General features: G+C 41.0%; 1 protein-coding gene across 1 annotated transcript in view; it reads left to right on the plus strand.

The window, feature by feature from the left end:
- LOC116581747 (zinc finger protein 705A-like) overlaps nucleotides 1–26,199 on the plus strand; it is a 30,604-nt gene extending 4,405 nt beyond the window's left edge. Inside the window, exons 2-8 of the mRNA XM_032328963.1 lie at nucleotides 6,823–7,102; nucleotides 7,387–7,457; nucleotides 20,939–21,025; nucleotides 22,792–22,918; nucleotides 23,604–23,699; nucleotides 24,210–24,292; nucleotides 24,734–26,199. Coding sequence (XP_032184854.1) covers nucleotides 21,014–21,025; nucleotides 22,792–22,918; nucleotides 23,604–23,699; nucleotides 24,210–24,292; nucleotides 24,734–25,384 — 969 coding nt within the window. The 5' untranslated portion in view covers nucleotides 6,823–7,102; nucleotides 7,387–7,457; nucleotides 20,939–21,013 and the 3' untranslated portion in view covers nucleotides 25,385–26,199. The remainder of the gene's footprint in view (nucleotides 1–6,822; nucleotides 7,103–7,386; nucleotides 7,458–20,938; nucleotides 21,026–22,791; nucleotides 22,919–23,603; nucleotides 23,700–24,209; nucleotides 24,293–24,733) is intronic.
- Nucleotides 26,200–26,619: the final 420 nt, after the last annotated feature.

The following is a 26,619-nucleotide window of genomic DNA, read 5'->3' on the forward strand; positions in this document are numbered from 1 at the left end:
CTATTCATGTTTTCTTCCCATTTCTTAACTTGGTTATTTGTTTTTTGGGTGTTTGATACAGTCTTTGTAGATTTTGGATACTACCCCTTTATCCTGTATGTTCTTTGCAAATATCTTCTCCTATTCATAGGCTCCGTTTTAGTTTTGTTGATTGTTTCCTTCACTCTGGAGAAGTTTTTTATCCCGATGAAGTCCCAATAGTTCATTTTTGCCTTTGTTTCTCTTGCCTTTGGAGACGTGTCTAGCAAGAAGTTGTGGTGGCCAAGATCAAGGAGGTTTCTGCTTGAGTTCTTCTCTAGGATTTTGATGGATCCCTATCTCACCATTAGGTCTTTCATCCATTTTGAGTTTATCTTTGTGTGTGGTGTAAGAAAATGGTCCAGTTTCATTCTTCTACATTTAATTGACCTGAAGGTTGAGGGTCCATCTCTGGGTTTTCTATTCTGTTCCACTGATCTATGTGCCTGTTTCTGTGCCAGTACTATACTGTCTTGGTGATGACAGCTTTGTAATAAAGCTTGAAGTCAGGCATTGTGATGCCACCAGCCTTGTTTTTCTTTTTCAACATTCATCTTGCTGTTCAGGGCCTTTTTGGTTTCCATACAAGTTTTAGGATTATTTGTTCCAGCTCTGAGAAATGTCGATGGTATTTTTTTTTTAAAGATTTTATTTATTTATTTGACAGAGATCACAAGTAGGCAGAGAGGCAGGCAGAGAGAGAGGGGGAAGCAGGCTCCCTGCTGAGCAGAGAGCCCGATGTGGGGCTCGATTTCAGGTCCCTGGGATCAGGACCTGAGCCAAAGGACAAGGATTAACCCACTGAGCCACCCAGGCGCCACCCCCCACACCGCCCCGATGGTATTTTGATAGGGATTGCATTGAGTGTGTAGCATAGGCATTTTAACAAGTATTTGTTCTTCCAATCCATAAGCCTGGAATGTTCTTCCATTTCTTTGTGTCTTCCTCAATTTCTTTCATAAGTTTTCTGTAGTTTTGGTTAGGTCTATTCCTAGTTACATTATGGTTTTTAGTGCTATTGTAAATGGTATTGATTCCTTAATTTCTCTTTCTTTTGTCTCATTGTTAGTGTATAGAAATCCAACTGATTTCTGTGCATTGATTTTATAGCCTGCCATGGTGCTGAATTGCTGTATGAGTTCTAGCATTTTGGGGGTAGAGTCTTTTGGGTTTTCCACAAATAGTATCATTTCATCTGCGAAGACAGAGTTTGACTTCTTTGGCAATCTGAATGCCTTTTATTCCTTTTTGTTTTCTGATTGCTGAAGCTAGAACTTCTGATGCTATGTTAAACAACAGTGGGGAGAGTGATGTTCTTGACCTTGGGGGAAAAGCTCTCAGCTTTTCCCCATTGAGAATGATATTCACATTCAATGATATTCATGGTGGGCTTCTTATATATGGGTTTTATGATATTGAGGTATGTTCCCTCACAGTTCTATTAGAACTAACTTAACTGTGGACAGTTCTGATCAAGAAAGGATGCTGCACTCTGTCAGATGCCTTTTCTGTGTCTATTGAGAGGATCATGTGGTTCTTGTCCTTTCTTATATTAATGTATTATTTCACATTGATTTGTGAATGTTGAACCCCCTTGCAGCCCAGGAGTAAATCCCACTTTGGTTGTGGTGAAGAATTCTTTTAATGTACTTGTTGGATCCTACTGGTTAATGTCTTGAATGATTTTTGACATCCATGTTCATCAGGGATATTGGTCTGTAAGTCTTCTTTTTAATAGGGTCTTTTCTGGTTTGGGGATCAAGGTACTGCTGGCCTTATAGAATAAGTTTGGAAGTTTTCCTTCCATTTCTGTTTTTTGAAATAGCTTCAGAAGAATAGGTATTAGTTCTTTAAATGTTTGGTAGAATTCCTGTGGGAAGACAGGTGGCCTGGACTCTTGGGAAGATTTTTGATTACTGCTCAATTTCCTTGCTTGTTACAGTTATGTTCAGTTTTTCTGTTTCTATTTCAGTTCTTGGTAGTTTACATGTTTCTAGGAGTGTATCCATTTCTTCCAGATTGCTTAATGTTAGCATATAGTTGCTCATAATATATTCTTATAATTGTTTGTATTTCTTTGGTGTCCGTTGTGATTTCTCCTCTTTCATTCCTGATTTTATTAATTTGGGCCCTTTCTCTTCTCTTTTTGATTCTGCTATGGGTTTGTTGATCTTATTAATTCTTTCAGAGAACCAGCTCCTAGTTTTGTTGATATGTTCTGCTGTTCTTTTGGTCTCTATTTCATTGAATTCTGATCTAATCTTTATTAATTCTGATCTCCAGTTTGGTTTAGGCTTTATTTGCTGTTCTTTCTCCAGCTCCTTTAAGTGTAAGGTTAGCTTGTGTATTGAGACTTTTCTTTCTTGTGAAAGGTTTGTATTGCTATTCCTTTCCTCTTAGGACTGCATTTTCTGCATCCCAAAGGTTTTGAACAGTTGTGTTTTCATCATTTCCATGAATTTTTAAAATTCTTTAATATCCTGGTTGACCCATTCATTCTGTAGCAGGATGTTAACCTCCCAAGTGTTTGACTTCCTTCCAAATTTCCTCTTGTGAGTGAGTTCAACTTTCAAAGTATTGTAGTCTGAAAATATGCAGGGAATAATCCCATCTTTGGTACTGGTTGAAACCTGATTTGTGACCCAGTATGTGATCTATTCTGGAGAATGTTCCACGTGCACTTGAGAAGAATGTGTATTTTGTTGCTTTAGAGTGGAATGCTCTGTATATCTGAGAAGTCCATCTGGTCCATTGTGTCAAAACCCTTGTTTCCTTGTTGATCTTCTGCTTAGATGATCTGTCCGTTGCAGTAAATGGGGTGTTAAAGTCCCCTATGATTATCGTATTATTATCAATGTGTTTATTTAATTTTATTATTAATTGGTTTATATAATTGGCTGCTCTCAAGTTAGGATCATAGATATTTCTAATTGTTAGATCTCCTTGTTGGGTAGACCCTTTAAGTATAATATAGTGTCCCTCTTCATCCCTTACTACAGTCTTTGGCTTAAAATCTAATTTGTTTTGATAAAAGGACTGCTACACCAGCTTTCTTTTGATACCCTTAGCATGATAAATGGTTCTCCACTGCCTTACTTTCATTCTGCAGGTGTCATTGGGTCTAAAATCAGTTTCTTGTAGGCAGCATATAGATGAGTCTTTTTATTTATTAATTCATTCTGATACTCTGTGTCTTTTGATTGATTTAGTCCATTTACACTCAGAGTGGTTATTGAGAGATAGGAATTTAGAGCCATTGTGTGACCTGTAACCTGTAGAGTTGGTGTTTCTGTTAATGGTCTGTGTCCTTTCTAGTCTTTGTTGCTTTTATTTTTTTTTCCATTCAGAGAGTCCCCCTTAAAATTTTTTGCAGGGCTGGGTTAGTGGTCACAGACTTCTTTAGTTTTTGGCTGTCTGGAAATCTCTCTCTCTTCCTATTCTGAATGACAGCCTTGCTGGGTAAAGAGTTCTTGGCTGCATATTTGTCCTGTTCAGCATGTTGAATATATCCTTCCACTCCTTTCTGGACTTCCACAGCTTGTATCCTTATAATCATTGTTTTAAATTCTGGTTCAGACATCTTACTTATATTTATGTTGATTAAATCCCTGGCTGTGAGTTCTACCTCGTGTTCTTCCTTTTGGGGTTATTGTCATTTATTCCAGGAAAAAAATGAAGAAAGAGAAAAAGAAGAAAAACACAAAGCAAAAAAACCAAAAACAAAACAAACAAACAAAAAAAAGAAAAAAAAGAAAAAAACAAAAAAAAAGCAAAAGAAAATAACTAGATCCTCAGTCTGTTTTGTTTTGCTTGTTAAAAGAATCTAGAATCCAGAAGAAAAAAATAAAATGAAATCAAAGTGTGCAAATATATACACACACAAATGCACACACACCCATATGGAGTATACAAATAATAATAATAAAAGGACTTGGAAAATAGGAAAAAATAAAGAACAGAAGTAAAAAGGAAGCTCGATTCTATTTCTGTTAGAGCTGAAGCTTTGCAGCACTCTCTGATCAATAAACTTGGTGAGACCTGGCTGTTTGTTCTAGTCCTCTGGGGGAGGGACCTGCTGCGCTGATACTCAGGCCATCTTGTTTCAGTGGAAATGCCTCTCCAGGATGCTGGGTGGGCAGGGCTAGGTGTACCAGGCTCCAGCCTCCACTGTGTGTCCTGTTTTGCTCCCTGAAGGCTTTTGGCACTGATAGGCCAGATGAAGATGGCTGCACCCTGCTGTCTAGCCTGGGAGCTAAAACTTCATGCTCTTCAGTGAACTTTTACAGAAGAGGAATCAATTGACCTATTCATGACCCTGGTTTCCATCTGAACCCCGCACTCACCCTGCCCATGTTCAAGCCTTTTTATCTTTGGCATGAGACTGAGTTTCAAAAGTCTGAATTTAAAAAAAAAAAAAATCCAAATTTTAGGGACTCCTGTGCTGTGGACCTGTGCTGTTCCTGGGCAGGTTGGGTTTGAGGGGAGATGTAAAAATTATGAAAGGTTGGATTTGAAAGGTTTTTCTATTATAGTATTAATCTGAAGGATACATTTGTTTTGGTTTTGTACTTCCTTCATATTTAAAGCTTGTACTTTGTTCCTTTGCTTTCCAATTTGTGTATTACCAGAAGATAAGAGGCAAGAAAGGAGGACTCTTTTGGTTATTTAACTTGTAAACTTTTATCTCCCTAGCACCTAGAATAGTCTGGCCCATCACTGGTGTTGGGATTCTAGGGAGCTCACTTAATAACATCATTTTTCCAGATTGCCGCTCTGGTGAATGGGTATAGATATCAGTCATTTCATTGGCGGATTTGTTGGAGAACGTGGTTTTGGTATGGAGAAAATAAATGTTGTATTCAGAACTAAGCAGCTATGTCCAAGTAATGCGGAAAGGGTTGGGAAATCTTAATGTTTAGCAATGCTCTAAAAATATTAAGTAGTGTGTGTCCCTTTTTTTCTCTTTGGCACAGTCTCCGTGCCACTAGTTAAATTATTGCTGATTCATCTGTGTATTATGTTTACACATCTTCTCTAAGTCCATCTCGTGAGAGTTGAGGAAGAGTTCACTTGGTTATAAGATTAAGGGTCACAGTTGGTTTCCCTAAAGATTTTGTAGGCCTTCTTCATGATCACATTTTGTTCACTGAATATCATCTCATATCTCACTTGAGTTTTTACAATGATCCTCAAATGATTCATGTTTGAATTATAGACTCTTTGGGGCACTTTTATTTTTTATTGCTTTATATGTGATTTTCCAAACTGCATTTCCACAAACTCACGAATTCTCTTTTGTATGCTTTAATACTTTTTGTTGAATTTATGGTTATTTTTTGTCATATCATTTCCTTTGTAGTCTTTACCAGTAACATAGATTTCATAGGTTGTGGGTGGGCTTGTCTTTCACAGCGTTGAATGATTTTTACTTAATCCTTTTCTCTTGCTCATTTTAATGCAATATTAATGAGTGGTTTTGCAGCAGTGTCTCTTTCTCTTTTTTGTACCTCTCAGTGTGGTCTCTTTTAAATGGTTTTTGTTTTATTTTTAGAAGTTTGGGAGCTTTGCCAAGTCATTTTTCCTTCTTCCTTGTAATCTCTTTCATCCTTATAATTCTGCTTTGAAGTCCTATCTTTATTTATTTATTTGACACGGAGAGAGAGAGAGAGCGCGCATGCATGTGCAGCAGGCAGAGGACGAAGGAAAAGGAGGCTCCCTACTGAGTAGGGAGCCTGACTCGGGGCTTGATTCCAGGATTCTGGGATCATGACCTAGTTGAAGGCAGATGTTTAATGGACTGAGCCACCCAGGCTCTCCTATTTTTAAGGTTTTTAATAATTTGTTGTTTATCCATTACTAAAATTATTGGATAATTCTTAAGTGTTTGCGCCAAGGCAAAGGATTCTTTGAGTATTAATATTCATTTATTTTCTCACTCCTTCCTCTTCCCTTTTTTTTTTTTAAAAGATTTTATTTATTTACTTGACACAGAGAGAAAGACACAGTAGGCAGAGAGACAGAGAGAGGTGGGGGGAAACAGGCTCCCCACCGAGCAGAGAGCCTGATGCGGGGCTCGATCCCAGGACCCTGGGATCATGACCTGAGCCAAAGGCAGAGGCTTTAACCCACCGAACCACCCAGGTGCCCATTCCTCTTCCTTTTTAATAGTTAACTGTGTTATTTTTTTCATGCCATTTTCATTGAGTTGGACTCTCCTTAAACCCTATGAATTCATGATTGTAGTTTGCAGAGAAATACGTGTCAGGACCTCTTCCTGGCTCAAAATGATGACTGTTTAACACAGAACATTTCAAAAGTTTGTGAGATCTAGCTGGCATTTTTGATAATCTAAGAAATATCAGCTACCGAGAAGCTGCTTTTTTATTTACGGTTTTCATCCACTCATGACCTTTGATGTGTACCACTTGGAAACATGGACAAAACACAGTGATACCTAGGTAAAGCTTTCCTTCCCACTCATAGGACTTTCCTGTTTCATGTGTATAGGGATTCCCTACATATCCCTGTATTTTCTTTGAAGAAAAATTCTAAATGTAAAACATAATTTTACATTTCAATCTAAATTTGCCTTGAAGGCAAAACCTAACATAATCCCCTAACCAATGTGATATTAGCTTCCCTAGATTTTCCCTCTGTCCCCTTGGATTCTCCTATATGTTCTGGATAACTCAGTTGGTAAACCATATTTTAGAGAGTATATTTTAGGCATTGTTGAGTGTCCTGGATGTTGGTACCTTTCCCCAGTTACCAGATCCTCGCATTAATATATGGATTCTCTTTCAGATCTGAATCAAAGCTGTCTTCTCCACTGGGTGACTCAAAGGAAAATTAGAGGATCCGGTGCCCAGAATCCTGCTTTCACGTCTCCAGACATTTAAACCATTCTCCAGTTCCTCAGGCCCTTCAGCTCACCCAAGAAGTCAAAAGATTCAATTTCCTCATCACAGTACATGCATACAGCGGGCAGAGAGCAAAGTTTGCTTATCACTTTGGCACTGCTTAGCTCTGTGATGCTGAAGACATTCTCATTTCTGTGCATTACAGAAGAGATTCAGATTTCCAGGTATGGACCAGTGTCCAGGGGAGGGATGTTCTCACTGCTCCAAAGGGCAAGTACCTCAAAGCTCAGGGAAAAGGTGGGTGTCGGAGGGGTATGGAGCCATAGGGCCCAGTCCAAGTGCCCTAAAAGGGAAAATACTGGTACAGGAGCTGAGGGCACAGTTGGAACAGGGTATCCACCCATCTTCTGGCCTTGTAGCCGTGGAGGAGGACAGCAAGGGGCTGGGTGTGAGACTGTGGGTGCTCTCATCAGCTTTGGAGATGAATGTCGGTTTTCTTTCTCTGCAGAGTTTGTAAGCTTTGGAAGATGCTAGTTGAGCATTCCGCACTATGGAGACATGTACCTGACACCTTACAGGGTATGTATGTATGGACTTGTATTTGGGAAAATGCTTGAGGGTATCTGCTTTATAGGGATGGCAGTTCTTACACAGAACCCATGCTGGCCTTCTCAGAGGGTATATATAGTGTGGCTCGTTTGAGCTTTGATACTGTTCAAGAGCCCTGAACATTAATCATTCCGCTGTCTGATTCAAGTTGAAGTCAGTAGATTTTAGTCCTTTGAGCTTGATAATGTTTAGTTATTGCAGGTAAGGCTTCTCTCCTGGTGATACATGGGATCATTGTTCTTATCACTGAGTGTGGGATGCTACTCCCAGTGTGGGAGCTGAGGCATAAATCTGAAATCATTCCAGCTTTGATTAAAGGAAGTTGGGAAGAGGTGCCCCCACCTGACTAAACTATAGTTGCATGTTGTACACTTTGAGGAAACTCCCAGTCACCAAAACTCCCCCAATTCCTGACAAATCTGGAGCTGCACAACTCTAAAACTTCAAAGTCATGGATCTTCAAGGAAAATGACCACTCTTCACTCCTCTTCCAATACAACTGTGGCTTGGAAGCTGTTCCTGCCTTCAGTGACAGGTAGGTGGTGACCTTGTCCAGGCTGAAGGCTCTGTATTTCCTGAAGTGGTGGACATTTCCTTAAGTGTCAGATAAGGGGCTTATGATGGACCTATGATGTGAAGTTGATTATCGATTCCAGAACCTAAAACTGGTGAACTCCTTCTCAGCAGATGAATTCCTACAGGCAGTAGTCCAGTATCTTCAGAAGCTTTGGAAACTCAGTATGAGAGTGAATGGTCTCACAACCCAAGTATCGTCTCAGCTAGAAAGGATGGATTCACTGCAGCCATTTGAGCCAAGTACTCCAATGCTGAAGATTTCCCCTCTACCCCTCACATCTTCTCTGTTTGCCTAAGATGCCCAGACCCCAAACCCTCAAGTTCCTGGAAGTCCATACCCCATGTCAGGAGAGAGGATGCCAAGGCTCTTCTGTAGGAAGTTCTGCTCCACTCTCTGGTCCCCTTTAATCCAGCCCAAACTCATCTACTGAAGGGTGGGCGTGAAGCCACGAAATGACTCAGTCCCACTTCTCACCACCCTTACTTACACACCCTGCATCCTTCTGTATCCTTTCCCTTCCTGCCAAATCGTTTATCCTCTGGAGTTGCTATTTTTCAGAGGCATTTGAAAACATGAGAAGACATAACTCATAACCTGTGGCCAGGGAACAGCTTTTTGAACCAGATAAATATGAGCCAGTTAATGATAAGCTCTCTGGGTTTTGTCAGGTCACGTGAATCCTATCCAGACTGGTTTCCTGAGAGGAAAGGTGAAGATGGTAAAGGGTCTTCTGAGTAAATGGCGAGACCACAAGTGAATACCTGTCACCTAGTAGGTGGTCCATGTCATGGTGTATCGGGGCAGATGGCTGCTTCGCCTGTGAGTCATCCACAGACTTCATACAGAGCAGGGCTGGAAGATGTGAGCGAGTTTAAGAGAACCTTTAGGCTTACAGTCTGGGAATGGACACTCTGCTGGAATGGGAGTTCTGGGCTAGGGACCACAGTGCTAACTTTTGCAGAAATGTGAAATACTTTTTAGACAAATGTGTTTGTTTTAGAAATCATAAAGCACGTTATTTTTAAAGTAATGTTCTCAATTTTAAGTCAGATATACAAGATTCCGTATGATGGAGGAAATTAGTGTTCTCTCTAGATAATGCTAATGGAGGCAAGAGTCCACATTCTGTGGTCCTGTTGGAAAGGGAAACACACAGGTCAGTGGCTTCTGGCAGTCTGCAGTAGTGAATGGACTCTGAAACAGACAAAGTCTTGATTTATATCATTTGCTGATTTCCTTGTATACTGACAAAACTCAACAAGGATGTACGATCCAGTTTACAAAACCCCTGAATATTTTATAAGCAACTCTTGGGAACCAGTGCTTGCCAAGTCAAAAAATTAGTTAAAAAATTAGTAACTCTCCTTTGTTGTTCCAGGATTGGAGTGTAATGGTAGAACTGAGAAAGAACTGGGATGTTCTGTCTTACCTTTTAAGGAAGCCAATTAGGGTAACTCCTCCTGCCTCTGCCTCAGTGACTTCTTGAGTGGACCCCACTTCTTATAGTTGGGAGGAACAGAGTCCAGAAACAGGAGCCTACTGCCTTCTGAAACCAGCTGTCACAGCTGTTCCATTTGCTTGAGAAGGGATGAACTATAAGGGTCTTCTTTGCTGCCCAAAGTAGATCTCTGTGATGGTGAATGAAGTTCCAGGATTCTGCACAATCAGGACCTGGGGGAAAATCCTGGTTGTGGATGACTTTCTTGCTGCAGTATTAGCATCATGCCTCTTTAGTTAGGTGGGTCTAGCATTGATTCATTCTTGATGGAATTCTGGGATGCTGCCACGGCAGATCTCCACAGTTGAAGTGGCCCAGCCTCTTCAACCCTTACACGTTTCTCTAAGTTATTTTCCCCCTCGGTCACTATGTATGGCTCATGTAGGCTTCTTTGGACGTATTCTATGTTCCACAGCTTAATGACTGGAAATTTCCCTGATGCATAATGAAGGTGCTTGAGAACGGGTGGACGATAGTCCAAATCAGACTTTAAGTAAAAGTGAACACTATGGTCAGTTTAAATTCAGCAAAGGAGAAGTTACTGGATGGCTGATCTGAGGAGGAATGATGCAGCTATTTCTTTTCTTAACTACAAGTTACTTGTCTGAACAATAGGAAGAAAATATCCTAAACCCGGACAGTGCCATCACCTAGCTCAAACAAAGAAAAGGTGGACTCTAGTCCCATGCCAGTATACATTCCAGACTCCAGGACTGTGAAAAGGAGGAACTGTCAGAGGGAAATGTAATACAAGTCCCAAATACGAAAAGAGCTTACTTGGACACTTGAGCACCTCACAGCCTTTTCCAGTGCCGGCTTAGAAGCAGTGGCCTGGAAGTGGGGAACTGAATGGACAGTTGACATTTCTTGGATAGTTGGCTTCTCTCTGCCTCCTTTTACTGCATCTAGGAAGTAAGAATAAATGAAGCCCTCACTCATTTCAGTCTAAAGCTGCTGATTCTGTGGGACTCCCCCAGGAAGACATTCACCACCCCTTTTTACTGTGACGTGCAGGACATGTGCTTTACGGAACGTGTGCCACAGTTCTTCATAATAACGGAAGTCATAACACGTTACTGTTTTGTGAGGCTGACGGGGCACATTTAGAGTTCACAGCATTTTACCTGGTATCCATTAAACCTCCAGTTAAGATTTATTGATAAGTTTCCCGAGGCATCGAATAAAGGTCAGTTGCTAGAATTTTATTTAGTATATATAGATTGATGAGAAATACAATAATTGATCTAGCAATCCAACAGATCCAAGTGACTTGAATTACCTGGAATATGGGCAGTTGCTCTCGATCTTCTTAATAGATCTTTTGGAACTGTGAAGGCATTACTGTAGCAGTAATACTGGCACAGTAACATTTATTTATTGAATTTAAGATAACAGCAAAAACAGAATTTGCATCTACCTAATTTGACCAAGGAAATTTGCTTTTCATAGAAATAACAGCCGTGGGGTGCCTGGGTGGCTCAGTCAGTTAAGCATCTGCTTTCAGCTCAGGTCATGATCCCAGGGTCCTGGGATTGAGTTCTGCATGGGTTTCCTGCTCAGTGGGGGGTCTGTTTCTCCCTCTGCTGCTGCCACTCCCCCTGCTTGTGCTCTGTCAAATAAAATCTTAAAAAAAAAAAAAAAGCCACAAAAGAACGTATAACATACTAATTTGTGTGTTGTTGCTTTTTTTAAAAGATTTTATTTATTATTTGACAGAGACACAGCAAGAGAGGGAACACAAGCAGGGGGAGTGCGAGAGGGAGAAGCAGGCTTCCCGCCAAGCAGGGAGCCCGGTATGGGGCTTGACTGAGGCACCCAGGCACCCCCTAATTTGTGTTTTTTTTTTTTTTTAAAGATTTTATTTATTTAACAGAGAGAGATGACAAGTAGGCACAGAGAGAGAGAGAGAGAGAGGAGGAAGCAGGCTCCCTGCCGAGCAGAGAGCCCGATGCGGGACTCGATCCCAGAACTCTGAGATCATGACCTGAGCCGAAGGCAGAGGCTTAACCCACTGAGCCACCCAGGCGCCCCTAATTTGTGTTTTTAAAAAGTTTTACTAAAACCAGATTTAAAAGTTATACTTGTGTTGAGCTCTCTAGAGAATGTTCCAGCATTTATATTTATTTGTCTGTAGAGAATGCTTTCTGGATGATAAGTTGTCACTGTGTGATAGTAAATCCTTACTTAAATATTTCTGAATCTAAAAAAAACAAAGCCCAAGAATTTCCATGGTAAAACATTCAGGAGAATTTGCTCATGTTTATCCAGCATTCCCTCCCAGGTGGCACTGCGTCATCATACGTACAAGGCAGCTCCACAGAATATGGGGATAGATTCTCCAGTTACACTGTAGCGTGAAGGGGACCGTCTGCGCACGTGGGCCGCAGAGAATTCATCCGCCTGTGCGGTCGCGAGATGCCTCCACCAGTCTCCCCACCACTTTCTGAGGATCACTTGATTGACAGCAGCTCTAAGACTGCTCTGTAGATCCTAGGAAGACCTCTGACCTTAAGTCCATTCAGGTATTTCCTGTACTTAAGTCAGTTTACAAACCAAACCCAATTCCATTGAATTGGAGGAGGGAAAAAAACAAAACAAAAAAACCCTCACAAATTCTCAAAAGAGGACTTGTCACTAGCTCAGAAGCAGGCTAGTCTACTAGACGGCAAGACCCTGGATCCTGAGCCTGCACTCTGTTGGCCTTCATTGTTAAACTGTTGTTGAACAGAAAGTTGTAGTATAGAAAGTAGTTGCATCACTTTGTGTTTCAGTTAGAAGATTAAAATTCGCTTCTGGTAGAAGGCTGAGCAAGAATAGTGCCACCAGAGCACTAAGGTCTGGCCCTAGATTTCATGGATCTAAAACAGAGACGGCTTTGTTTCGATGGTAAATTATCTTACACTGCTTTTTTACATTCATCGAATCTCTGTGTCCCACACAGTTTAAAGAGACTCTGGTACAGTGCTGAGCCTGAGACAGATGTTATCCCTGCCCCCTCAGCTCACACAGCCCAGAGGAGGAGACAGTCAAGCTAGCTGTTGGAGTGTCCTACGTGCCCTGCTAGGAAAACAGGGAGGTTTGGCACCAACATTAGACTAAATATTCAGGGAAGAGGATCATAGCCTTCAAAGGAGGTATGATATGTAAGCAGCTTCTTACAGAGTAAGGAAGTTAAGATTGCCACATTGGTGGGCGAGCCGCTCTAGTAAAGGGCTGTTCGCGGGTGAGACGGTGAGCTGCACGTGGTGAGGGGCACGCGGCCCATGAATGAGCAAGCCCATAAGGCAGAGAGGATTTCCGTGCAACAAGGATGAGTGAGTGACTCTGAGGAGGTGAATCTGGCCATGTCAGATTAGGGACCTGAGCCCATATTAAGAATTTCTCTGGCTGATTAGCCGCTTCCTCACACTTTTCAAGGTTCCACTGCACACTCCACAGCACCATCCCTGGTGTACTTGCCAAAATGCGGACTCCTCATGTCCATCCTGCTGGATTGAAAGGAGGGACTGCCAAGCCCTCTTCCGCATGGCCACATTCTCCAGGCGATTCTCCCCCTGTGAGGACTGTGATTGGTGTGAGTCAGGGGCCCCATAAGTCCATGTTAGGCTGTTGTCATCCTACTGTTGCACGCTGGCTACTTTGTTTAATTGTGCCCAAAAGATTGTACCATGGAATTGTCAGCACTTTTAGTATAGAATGTAAGGTAATTTTTGTTTTGTTTTTATACTGTTTCCTGTGTGTAAACAGTTTACTGTTACTTACTGGCTTTTATTTCTTTTTTTTTTTTAAAGATTTTATTTTTTTATTTGACAGAGAGGTCACAAGTAGGCAGAGAGGCAGGCAGAGAGAGAGGAGGAAGCAGGCTCTCATCGGGAGAGCCCAACGCGGGGCTTGATCCCAGAACCCTGGGATCAAGCCCAACGCGGGGCTTGATCCCAGAACCCTGGGATCATGACCTGAGCCAAAAGCAGCGGCCCAACCCACTGAGCCACCCAGGCGCCCCATGGCTTATATTTCTACAGAAGATCCATCTATCCAATATCCAAAAGACGATGAAAGACAAACATACATGTAAGACAACAGATGTAAAACCATGAGCTGTGCAGAGCGGTTCACGGATGTTGCCTAAACTCTCTGAGCCCTTGGACTTAGCTGCAGTTTGCCTGTATTGTCTCAAACATAATTACAGCAGTGACTCGTGTGCAAACTATACTCATTAACCCATTTTCGCCTCTCAGCATCCTATGAAGGAGTCAGGGCCATCTCTCAATCTGTACATCACCCAGTACATAGGGGAGCCTGGCTGGGGCTCTCGCAGGCTGAGACTAGAGCCTTGGCCCTCTGGAGCATATGGCCTCAGGAGAACCTGGTTCGACATTCTTTTGGCCTCACTGCATCAGCATTTGATGATGGTGGCAGTGATAATAATGACAAGGATGCCAGGGACAACTTTTTCTAAGTCAAATGCTTATATTTAAAATGTTTACTGGATGATTTCAAAAACAACTTGTTCTTTTGTATCTCTAGATCTCAGTATATGTTAAGATACATCCTAATTCTTTGAAACTTTTCTTTTCAAAAACAAAGGACATCCCATTTATAGAAAAAACAGTAATGAAGCTATATAATTTATTCTAGGAAGCCCTAATATTTTGAAGCTTAGGGTATTACAATTCTTAGGCATGAGTCAGAGAAATCTGATGGAGACCTATGCTGAATTCTTTTTCTATTTCTTGGTAGTAAAATGTCACACTCTGGATACCTGCATGTATTTTAAGTGTAAGTATTTCTGTTATTTGGAGTCACCATAGTGCTCACAGTCTGCAAGTTGTCGCCTGGGTGGCTCAGTGGGTTAAGCCGCTGCCTTCGGCTCAGGTCATGATCTCAGGGTCCTGGGATCGAGTCCCGCATCGGGCTCTCTGCTCAGCGGGGAGCCTGCTTCCCTCTCTCTCTCTCTGCCTGCCTCTCCGACTACTTGTGATTACTCTCTGTCAAATAAATAAATAAAATCTTTAAAAAAAAAAAAAAATAAATAAAGAGCAGGAGGGGTGCCTGGGTGGCTCAGTGGGTTTAAGCCTCTGCCTTGGGCTCAGGTCATGATCTCAGGTATCGAGATCCTGGGATCGAGCCCCGCATCAGGCTCTCTGCTCAGCGAGGACCCTGCTTCCTCCTCTCTCTCTTAAATAAATAAGCAGATAAATAGACAGACAGCCAGAGAGCAGGAGGGGTACCTGGATGGCTCACTCAGTTAAGCAACTGACTCTTGGTTTCAGCTCAGGTTATGAGATCAAGCCACGCCTTTAGCTCTGTGCATAGCATGGGATCCCCTTGGGACTCTCTCCCTTTGCCCCTGCCCCTTGCTCATGCATGCTCTGTCTCGAAAATAAATAAAATCTAAATAAATAAATAAAGAGCAGGATAGAGCTCTTGGCTTTAGCTTTGTTCCATTGTTTCCCAGAACTACCAAAGCTCACCAGATGGTGAGGCCTCTGGGAAAAGAGATGAAGGTTGCTTTTGAGATCTTTAGAAGAATGAAGAATTAAAGGATATAATCTATTGATGAAACAGACAGCTAGATCAATGAAACACAATAGGGAGCCAATAAGTATACCCACACAAATACCGTAAACTGATACTTGATAAAGGGGCAAAAATAATACAATGGAAGTATTTTCAACAATGAGGGAGCAGGTAACAACTGGAAATCAATACACAAAACAAAACTGAATCTACACACAGACCTTAATACTCTTAAAAATTTAACTCAAAACACATAACAGATCTAAATTATCAAACTCCTTGAAGAAAACACAGGAAAAAATCAAGGTGACCTTAAGTTTGGCAATGACTTTTTAACTATAACATCAAAGGCAAGATCCATGGAAGAAGTAACTGATAAGTGAACTGGATTAAAATCAAAGACTTCTGCTTTCTGAAAAAATGATGTCAAAAAAGTGAGAAGACAAGCCACAAGCTGAGAGAAAATATTTGCAAAACACACAACTGATAAAGGACTTACTCATAATATATAAAATATTTAAAAAATCAACAAGAAAATTATCAACTCCATTAAAAAATGGGCAAAAGATCTGAACCTTACCAAAGAAGATTATAGATAGAAAACAAGCCCTTGAAATATGCTCAACGTCATATGTCGTCAATGAAATGCACAAAACAAAACAAAAAACACCACTATGTGCCATTAGAATGGGGAAAATCAAAAATACTGAGACCACCAAATGCTGGTATAGATGCAGAGCACCAGGAGCTCTAATTCATTACTGGTAGGAATGCAAACTGGTGTAGCCACTTTGGAAGATAGTTGGGAAGCTTTTTATAAAATTAAATTTATTACCACATGATCCAGCAGTCATGATTCTTTCTCACTGTTTATCTAAATGTGTTGGAATACATATGTCCACACAAAAACTTCCACATGAATGCAGCTTTATTCATAATCACCAAAACGTGGAAGCAACCCAAATGTCCTTCAGTGGGTGATGAATAAATAAACATGGTATATATAAATGCTAGAATATTATTCAGTGGTAAAAAAGAATATGAGTTATCAAGCTAGTGAAAACACATGGAGGAGCCTTAAATGCCTGTTACTAAGTAAAAGAAGCCAGTCTGAAAAGTACATACTGAGTGATCCCAACTATGACATTCTAGAAAAGTGAAACTAGAAGACGATAAAACATTCACTGGTGGCCAGGGGTTGAGGGGGTGGGCAGGGATGAATAGGCAGAGCACAGGATTTTTAGAGCAGTGAGAATACTCTGATGATATTGTAAAGGTGCATATATGTCATTATACATTTCAAACCACCAGAAGATAGAGCACCAAGGGCGAACGGTACTGTAAACAAGGACTTGGGGTGATAATGATGTATCTGGGTAGGTTCATCAGTTCTAACAAATGTTCCAGTCCGGAGTGGGATATGGGTAGTGGGGGAGGCTGTTCTTTTGGGGGGATAGGACGTGTATAGGAACTGCCTGTATTTTCTGCTCAGTTTGTGATGAACCTAAAACAACTCTAAAAAAATATCATTAGACAGAAAGGGTATCATCTGTTTTCCTTAATTGCATCTATAGGATTTACCTAATTAGAAAAGATTTTGTTAGAAAGGCTTGGCTTGATTAGGTTTATATTGACTGGCATCCAGACTGACCAGGGTGTATCCTTTGATTTATGTCACTGATGAGGTTATCAACTGCTTATAAACATAGATCATCATCAAAGGGGTGATTTATGTAGAGAAAGAAACTCTGAGGTCCTTTGTGTGGTAGCCACACATCAAAGAGTTAGCTTCATTCGCTTTTTCATCTGTTTGGATTTGGGTAAGTACTGGATAGAATTTTTATGAGGAAAGACAGACTCCTGTATTTCAGGGAGGAATTTATAATCAGGAAGTGATGGTTTATCTGACTGTAGGCACTTGGGGGCAGGTTTCTTATCCTGGCATGGAATTTCTCTCTTTTATCATTCAGATGTAGTGGTCACAGGGAAACTTGCCTAGTTCTACCATTCATAGGTAGATTTTTCTGCATTTAGGTCCTAGAGGACAGCATAAATAAAAATAAATCTATAACAAATTCCATGCGTGACCTGGAAAAATAGTAGTTCTATTTAAGTCAAGGCAGAGGACAAGGGAAACACTTACTTTGGTTGGAATTTAATGAAAATATCTGTGTAATGGAGATTTAAACTGAAATTGGAGTGGAAAGAGTATGGGGTAGGAAGTTTGGATGGGAATGGAAACAATGATAGTAGTGCCTAGGCTAGAAAGAGAACTGGTGTGTTTGTTGGTTTGGTAAAGGCATTTAAAATGTCCGTACTCAGATGCAGCCAGCCACTAAGATTCAGACAAAGGAATAATTCCTGGGATAGAATTATTGTCCTGAGAAGTACTTCATTTTAGGCGTAACTATGCAAGCAGAGATTGTTATGCCCCAATAATGGGTCCGTGATTAAAGGAGTGAGACTGATATAAAGCGAAGGTCAAGCAAAGCTTTATTTCATGCCAAGCATCAAGAATCAGACCGAACGTTCAGGGACGCACCTCTTAAAGAGAGGGCAACACTTCTGTTTCACAGACTAGTTTTTAAGGGCAAAGGCCATGGGGTTGGGCCTGGCCACACGCACAGGTGGCCGGTGAGATTGTAACACACACAGGAAACTCCACAGTGATGCCAGGCAACCAACTGAATTGTAATTTACCCTAGTAGACATTTGAACTAGCCTATCACACCTTGGTTGGGATTGGCGCCAAAAAGGCTCCCAGAGGGCAGGGGCCCATACCCCTTGGTAGCTAGGGAGACAGTATGCAACCTCCCACTGATCCAATGTCATGTCTCCACCTGGCCTGACCCACCCTTATATCTGGGCTTCATTACCTGGAGCTGGTTTCCGGGACTTGTTTTTAAGTAAATCCCCTGGGGGAAGGGGAGCAGGGACAGTTTCAACTTTAATGAAAGCCTTTTGCTAAATAGGTCCTTACAGAGATGGTCTCTAAGAAATGGGAATCCAGATAAGAAATTGGTCACTTTCTGTTTAGAGACAACAGTAGAAAAAACAGGAACAACTGAAGCAATGTGTGAGCCTGCCAGGACATGGTATAAAAGAACAGGCACTCACGTTAAGTCTTGAGACGGTCCAGTAGGGCTGAGGAATTCTTCACAGAGGACGCGGGAGGACTGATTATAGAGGGGAAGAAGTTCTGAAAGTGAGGTCAAGGTTTAACTCCTCGCTGTTTCCAGGTAAGGATTTATTGGAGAGACAGAGACAATCAGTGATGTTAATATGTATTTATAAAATAACCAGGGGTGGCCTTTTAAGTTAAAGGGAGAGGAGGATGTGAGCAAAGGACATACTTCCAGTTTGATTCTGAAGGGAGGACAGAAGCGCAGCAACTGGAGAGAGAACAGGTTCAGAGGAAATTTTTGCTTTAAGTTATGAGAGATAATGAACTTCAATGATGGGATTGATTGTGGAGAGATGGACAGGGTTTTGGGAAAGGAAATTTATAAACAGGAATACAGTTCTCAACAAAACAGGAGAAAAAGGAATTCATTTGGAGACATTGGACCTAAGAGTTAGCACGACTTCTATTTAATGGGAGAGAAGAGTCAGCAGTGGATATGAATGTAGCAATATTTGTAGATATTATGATGAAAAACTGAGTATGTCACCGTAGATAATTCATCTCTCTTATAGACTGAATTTTGTGTTCCCAAAAGTCAAATGTTGAAGTCCTGACCCTCAGTGTGTTTTTGGAGATTGGGCCTTAAAACTGTCAGTTAAGGTACAATGAGGGCATTAGGGTCGGCCCTAATCTGGTTTGACTAGTGTCTTTGCAAGAAGAGGGAATTATGTCACAGACGTGTGTGGAGGGATGGCCACGTGGAGACAGAAGATGGCTGGCTGTGAGCGAAGTTGGCTGGGGGTGCGGGGGTTAGAAGAAACCAATCCTGGTGACACCAGAATTGTGAGAAAATAATTTTCTATTGTTTAAGCCCTTCAGTGAGTGCTACTCTGTTACAGCAACTTTGGCAAGCGAGCACAGTATGCGTAGTAGGGAATAATCTCGCCTTTTGAAAGGTGAGAATGTGTGGCATCAGTAGGCATGGGGAAGATGTGAAATATTTATGGGAGCATGGAAGAATGACTTAGAGTTGGCAGACACATTTGAAAACCCCTAGGAGAAGCAGTTCTGTTTTTAGACAGGGATCAACTTCTTAGCCATGTGTGTCAGATACAGTCACAGGAAAGGCAAGTACGTGGAATCCCCTGCTGTTGAGATCTTGAAGGGGAAATGTGGTTAATAGTGGTTAATAGTGCAGGGAACATAGAAAGTGCTGGTTCTGGTAGGTTCCTGTTGAAAGGAGTCGGTGTGGATTAAAGTGGGCAGGAAAAATGAAGAGGGGGAAAGCCTGATGTTTGAGAAGTGGCCAGTCCACAGAGGTTCCCATGTACAGAGAACCGAGTGTGGGGTGTAATTTCTGTGAAAAAGTAAGGAGAAAAAATTGTAATGATGGTCGGGCTACTGATTTAGGTCAGAAGTGATGCCATATTCCAGGTAAAACCTAGGTGTGGTGTGTAATTCTTAAGGAATTTTTCATAGGAGACAGCAAAATTAAAATATGAGTAGGTCATTTCCTAGCTATATAACTTTGTTACATTTTTGAAGTTTTTTGAACCTCTTCTGTTCATGTCATTTGTTAAACTGGTAAATAGAATCAGGTTTATTGTGAGGATTAAATAAATGAATACATATAAATATCGAAGTGGGGTCACATTTGATACAAATTTCTTTTTTTTTCTTTTTCTGGACCTCAGGTACAAATGGGTGAGTTAATCCTACTTTGTTTATGACACATTATCATAACTTTCCCATGAAGTACATCTAATTATTGGTGTCTTAGGGGAGAGTTGACAGTTTATACATGCTTTCTCACTGTGTGTCTCACACATTTGTGTGTGTATATATGTAAATGTGTGTACATATACATACGTGTGTGTGTAATAATGAAATGCGGGCATAGTACAGCTACTGAAGATTAACACAGAACAGGATTTCAAGGACTTCAGTTACCACTTTATTAAAATAATCAGAGCAACTAGATTTTCTCCTGAACCATAGGCTTTCGGTATTATCTGGATGACCTTGAAATAAAGGATTTGGATAGTAAGTGACAGGAACATCATGACTCATCTATTCCTCCGTTCTGGTGCAGGACATTTTTAAGGACTAGACTTGCAGAATGAGTGCCACTGATCCCTCCAAATGGAATAAGTCCTTGAATTGATGAACCCTATCATAAAATAGACTTTATAGGTTTTTTGGCATCCAAGTCCATGGGCAGCAGATCTAAAAGTTAAGAGTTGAGGGACAGCAGGAAGGGAGGATGGCTCCAGAAGGCTCCTGGGGATGCTGGGGAACCACTGCTTGGATATGAGAATAATGAAATCTGAGAAATTCCATGTTTACCTACAGATGGAGATAAAAATCAGTATGTGGCATGAGTCTAGGATCTCTAAGCTTTGCAATCAGGGAGGAGTTAAATAACTGTGGATGCTGTGGGCTCATTAACATGTATAACTCAATACTTTTTGATGTTCTTACTCATAAAATCTCTGTAATTGTATTACTTGTATGTTTTTTATTAGCACCTGTAGTCCTAGTCTTTTTTTTTTTTTTGTCTTACTTTTGAACATGGGAGAGGAAGCGAGTCCTCTTCATTTCTGGTAGGCTGCACTGCATGTTTGTTGGTTAAGCTGGGGGTCACACCCAGGTAAGGTTTGGGGCTTCATGACAGGTGAGACTGGAAATTGGGCATAGGACTGGGATCTCATGGCTTCTTTCTCCATCCTCAGCTTTGCCTGCTTAGTGCTTGGACTGTCTGAGAGTGAAAACCTAGAGAAAGACACCTGGCAACTGAGTTACTGACAATGCAGCCACTGGTGAGTAGGGAAGCCTCTTTCTGCTGAAATAACACCCTACGGCCATCAGATGGGCGAATTTTATTGGCTTAAACGTTCACTTGCAGTTGGGAAATCCTCAGGGATCTGAGCTCCATTGAAATTTCCCTAGGACTCTAGGATGGTTATAATGATTCAGAAACTCAATAACTAGTAACATAGTATCACGCTAGTTTATCCCAGCCTCCATTAAGCTTGTGCATTTACGGAAAAGAAGAAAGAAGTTTGTTTTCTCTAACCCAGTCCATATCCTTATTGGGAAATAATCCACTCACTGATCATAGTGTTGGCTCTAAAGATCCTTTCCTAAAGGGTTGGGGTTGAAGAGATGAGCAAGGGGGAGACACCGTGGTCCGATCGGGAGGTGCTTCCCACGAGTCCAGTGTTTCAGGTGCTGGGTGAGGCCTGTGGACTGCTGAAGGGAGCACAAGAGAAATTGAGGCCACAAAGGGCATGAGGAATCATTCCTATTTTTCCAATTTTAAAGTTTAAAGAGTTTAAATTTTAAAGTTTAAAGAGAATATATTGCACTTTTGGAAACTTCTTAAAAAGATAACTAAATTTTCACTATCATTCTTGCCCCTGTTCATATATTTTACCTTTTTGTAGTTAACCTTTTTCATATTTGATAACTGTACTTAGTGTATAGGGAGTATTAACTCCAATTGTGGCTATATATTCAGGAGAAGGGCATGTAGTAGAGTAAAATTTAAGATCTTGCAGAAACTTTTTAAAAACCACATAAAGCAAAACCATTCAAGACGCTTCTGTTCTCCTTTAGCAGAGGGACAAGACAGAGGAGACTGGTGTTGAAGGTCCAGAGAAAATTAGGAGTCCTCATAACACAGGAACGGTCAGGCCAGCACTGCCCTTCAGTACAGCTGTCTCAGAGGTTCCTGGCTTGTGCTGCTGAACGTTCTGTGGTGACCTTACACCTTATTATGAACACCTGAGCCTGCAGAGTTGAGCAAGACTACACTGTGTATACCAAGTTCTCCATGAAACGTGTTCATTTCTGAAGAATGCTAGAGAAATAACAAGGTTATTTCAAGGTTCTCGGATATTTAAGACTAATGGCTTGTATTTAATACCTGTTTACTTAGGAAGAACTTCATACATTAGTTCATTGGGTCTTTCAATACTCCTAACAGGACATTAAAGGTTCATCTGTGGGAATAAGGTCATGATTTAAAAGTGGCAAGTCATTGTTATTGTTTGCCTTACACTGAGTCTGTAAAGTTACTTGAAGTTAAGCAGAAAGTGAGTTTTAGTTATGAATTTTCAGGTGCCAATTTTGTAATCATGTCTGATATAATTACCAGTTTTTGTTTGTTTTAGACTTCATGTCTTTATTTTAATAAGTAGGCTCTACACCCAACCTGGGACCTGAGCTCATGACCCAGAGATCAAGAGTTGCGGGCTCTACTGAATGATCCAGCCAGGTGCCCCCATAATTACCAGTTGCTTAAAAAAAAAAAAAAAGAAAATCCAGGCTATGTAATATCACACTTCATGTGATACTCCTTTACAGTTAAGTTTTATTAGTTCAGACTATATCTCTGTAATGTATCTGAAAGGCAGATGCCAGTTCTGCACCGAGAACGAACGACAGGAGCCCTAGACTTAGTTTGAGCTCTCTGCACAGCCCGCTCCTCCACCCTCTTCCTCAGTGCTGTCAGCGCAACCCTCCTGCTCTGGACGCCGGTAGGGAATGCTCTGTCTAAAACAGAATATCCGTGATGTTTTAGGAATCAGTGACATTTGAAGATGTAGCTATAGACTTCACCAAGGAAGAGTGGGCCCTGCTGGACATATCCCAGCGAAAGCTGTTCAGGGATGTCATGCTGGAAAATATACGTCATCTCGTCTCCCTAGGTGAGTCTGCCAACGCATACACTTAGATAGATGGGTGGGTGGGAAGGTAGTTGGTCAGTCAGCAAGAACTGGAACAGCTTCTGCATATCTGCATACCCACTCCACTGTCTACCCTGAATCTTTCATAGACCTTACTTGAAAGAAAGTTCTTTATATTTTACTACAGTTAGTGTGTCACACCACTAGAATATACTTTTGACCACAGTTTAATGTCTTTGTTACTACTCAGTCTCTAACAACCAGAGCAGAACTGGGAATTCAATATTTCTGAATGCATAAACAATTTAAACATTTTCTAAATATTCTCCCATAGTCATTATTTCAAGGGTTGAAACTAGACCAATGACAAAAATAGAACTTTGATTTCTCTTGTTGAGCTTATTTGGTGTCTGTCTGAAAGTAATATTGAACCCACTGTGGAGAGATGTAATTTCTCCATTTCTGAAAAGACTGAGGATTCTGCATTCTGTCTTTAAATTTGGGCATGGACACCGCCATCCAGAAGGTCTTCACCATTTTCGACACATATTTGGATTTGTGTTTTTTTCCATCCAAGTTCTTGTTGTGTTCTCCTTATTCTTCCTCAGTTGCCTGTCCTGGACTCAATGATGATTAGCCTTGGGGAAGGAGAGGACTTTTAGTAGTACAGAATAAAAAATCCACGTACCTTTTTTTCAATGAACAGGATATCAGCATTGCAGATCAGATTTGATTTTCCAGTTGGAGCAAGGACAAGAGCTGCAGAGTGAAGGAACCGGATTTCTCCAAGGCCAGAGCCCAGGTGAGCTGCAGGGACCTGTGCCCAGTATGAGGAGGTGCCCACTCACTGTATGTTATTGGAAATACCAACTGAAGATTTTGTCAAGTGAGTGATTTTCTAAAATGTGGAGAACAACACTGGGGCAAAATTTTTCCAATGTTGTCCTTATTCCTTGCATTTGTCGATCACAATTCATGTTTCCTCTTGCCAGTGTTTTTTTTGGCTTTGGGGAAAGCATATTCATATACTTAAATGAAGTTAAACTTTCACACAGTAACTCCTACCCTAATATTCCCCTTTGAAGGTTTCTCTTCTCTTTCCCTACCCAATCTGCCGTCATTAGAATTTTTTCATAATTCAATCCTGAAAATCTTTGTGAATTAGTATTCCTAGAGTATTCCTTCATTTGACATATTTGCCCCATCAAAGTGCCAGTTTTTGAAACATACTCACATGGGTCTTGGTGCTTTTCAACATTTTCATTACCCTACTGCCATTCTATTTGTTTTGTTTTGTTTTCAATTATTTCAGGCAGGGGAAATACCTTTAAAGAACAAGAAATGATAGCCACACAACGTATCAACAGGAAGGACACATCTGCAATCATGCCAGTGGTAAGTTTCCTGAGTAGTAACCCTGGTCATCCAAATGAAAGACCTAGAAATAGGATGTTAATAATTGAGCACAATAACCTAAGTTGGGATTAAACTCTTTTTTTTGAGCAAAAAGTTTTGGCTAGTTTGAATTTAGTGAAGAAATTAATCTGAGCCCCCAAACCATAACCCAAGATCGTAAAAAAAAGACAACTGCATAAACACTGATGATATACCCAGTCTTTGAAACATAATCTATAAGCTCTGTAGTTGGGATGCTACAAAAGAAAAAATCTTTACGTAGACAGGGGAATAACAAACACATTGTGTGTATGCAAGTAACACTGGCAAGATTTTAACTGGAGACTATCACTAAGTGGTTAATTTAGGATTTCTGTGTAGAAAAGTGAATGTATGGATATGTAGGCTAACTTTAACAACCTTTCATCTCTTTCCCAAAAGCAGGAATCTCTTACTCCAGAGGATCCCTTTGAATATAAAGATTTGGAAGAAGATTTCACTCATGGCTTCATGTTGAGTCAACATTTGTTAACTCACACAGAAAAGACACCTTGTATCAGTAAACAGTGTCCAAAATCCCTTAGTGACCAGTCATACCTTAATCAACATAAGCAAATTCACACCAGAGGTAAATCATGCGAGTGCCATCTGTGTGGAAAAGCCTTCAGTAATTGCTCAAGCCTTAGGAGGCATGAGATGACTCACACAGGAGAGAAACCATATGAATGCCATATCTGTGGGAATGCCTTTATTCAAAGCTCAGACCTTAGAAAACACAATCTAACTCACACTGGAGAGAAACCGTATGAATGTCATTTATGTGGGAAAGCCTTCAGTCAGTCCTCCAACCTCAGACAGCATGAGAGAACACACACTGGAGAGCAGCCATATGAGTGTCACCTGTGTGGGAAAGCCTTCAGTAAATGTTCTGCCCTCAGACGACATGAAAGAACTCACACTGGAGAAAAACCGTATGAATGTCATCTTTGTGGGAAATCCTTCAGTCAGTGTTCTGCTCTTAGACGACACGAGGGAACCCACAATGGAGAGAAAATTATGAATGCCTTCAGTAAATATTCTGACCTTAGATAACATCGTATTATAAATGTAGTGAACGTGAGTGAGACTTCAACCATAGTGTTAACATTTAAACACACCTCTAGGGGACTTGCCCATTGAAGAAACTGTAATCAATGTGGAAGATCTCTCAGTCATGCTTCCTCATGTGACATACACCAGCTTAAATGGAAGAAATCCCCGGGTGTGACAACTGTGCAGCAAAACCATGAAGGATGGAAGAGGACTCACTCTGTCTCAACCTGAAACACACTATGGGCCTGCACAGGGAGCACCTCTCGCTCTGAGCACTGGGGACAGCGCGCAGCCAGGTACCAGGTGTGGCGCCCACAAGAAAACTCAGTGAAGTCTGAATAAACACTAACACAAGATGTAAGAGGATGAATGCTCTTGAGAAATAACAAATCACTCATACTGCAGTGAGAAAGGAGAGACCCTTTGTTCATAGAAAGGCATTTGGGGCACGTGTGAAGATTCGGACTGTATACAGCACTCAGTGTCAGTGATCAGTTATTTCTCAGCCAACATTAAGCTTCTTACCTGAGGAGATGGCAGTCAGGAAACCACAGTGGCGGGAACTTCAGGCAGATTTCGTAGCAGGAAACTAAGTCTAGGGAAAAACCTCTAAAATTAGAGCCTTTAACATACAATGCAACCAGTAATTCAGGATTTTGAGAAAAATAACTATTCATGGGGAAAATGTGGCATATAAATACAAAAAGGTAAAGTTGATCTAAGCATATCAAATACAGAATTTTCTAAAAGGTAAAACTTTTTCAATATATTATTTCCTGTAAATATTTAATTAATAAACTCTGTTGCTGAAAAATGGGTTGTTGAGGTTCTGGTTTTCTCTATGCAGCTGTAAACACATGGGTTTGAGCCTACACTCCTTGGTATGTAGATTAGAGACTCAACAAGACAGTGTCCTTTTCCTCTAACAGAGATCAGCTCCACTGTTCCAACTTCCCACCATCAGCTAGCATCACCCCAACTGACAGCTCACTCATTGTGCTATGAGCCTGGAGGTAGAAACACACCTTCTAGTAGAACCACAAGCACAGTATCCCAGATATTAGTGTAAACCATGAGGCTGCTCCAGCTCTCCTATGCCCCGGGGAAACTCAGTCTTTCCAGACCAAGAACATTCCTTAGAGTTTTTGCATGAAGCTTCTTTGAGGGCAGGAGTTCATCCAATGACCACATCTTAGATCTTACTCAAGTGAGTCCTGAATTATGTGCCTTCCTGT

The sequence above is a fragment of the Mustela erminea genome, chromosome 21, assembly GCF_009829155.1.
Source record: "Mustela erminea isolate mMusErm1 chromosome 21, mMusErm1.Pri, whole genome shotgun sequence".
Taxonomy (NCBI): domain Eukaryota; kingdom Metazoa; phylum Chordata; class Mammalia; order Carnivora; family Mustelidae; genus Mustela; species Mustela erminea.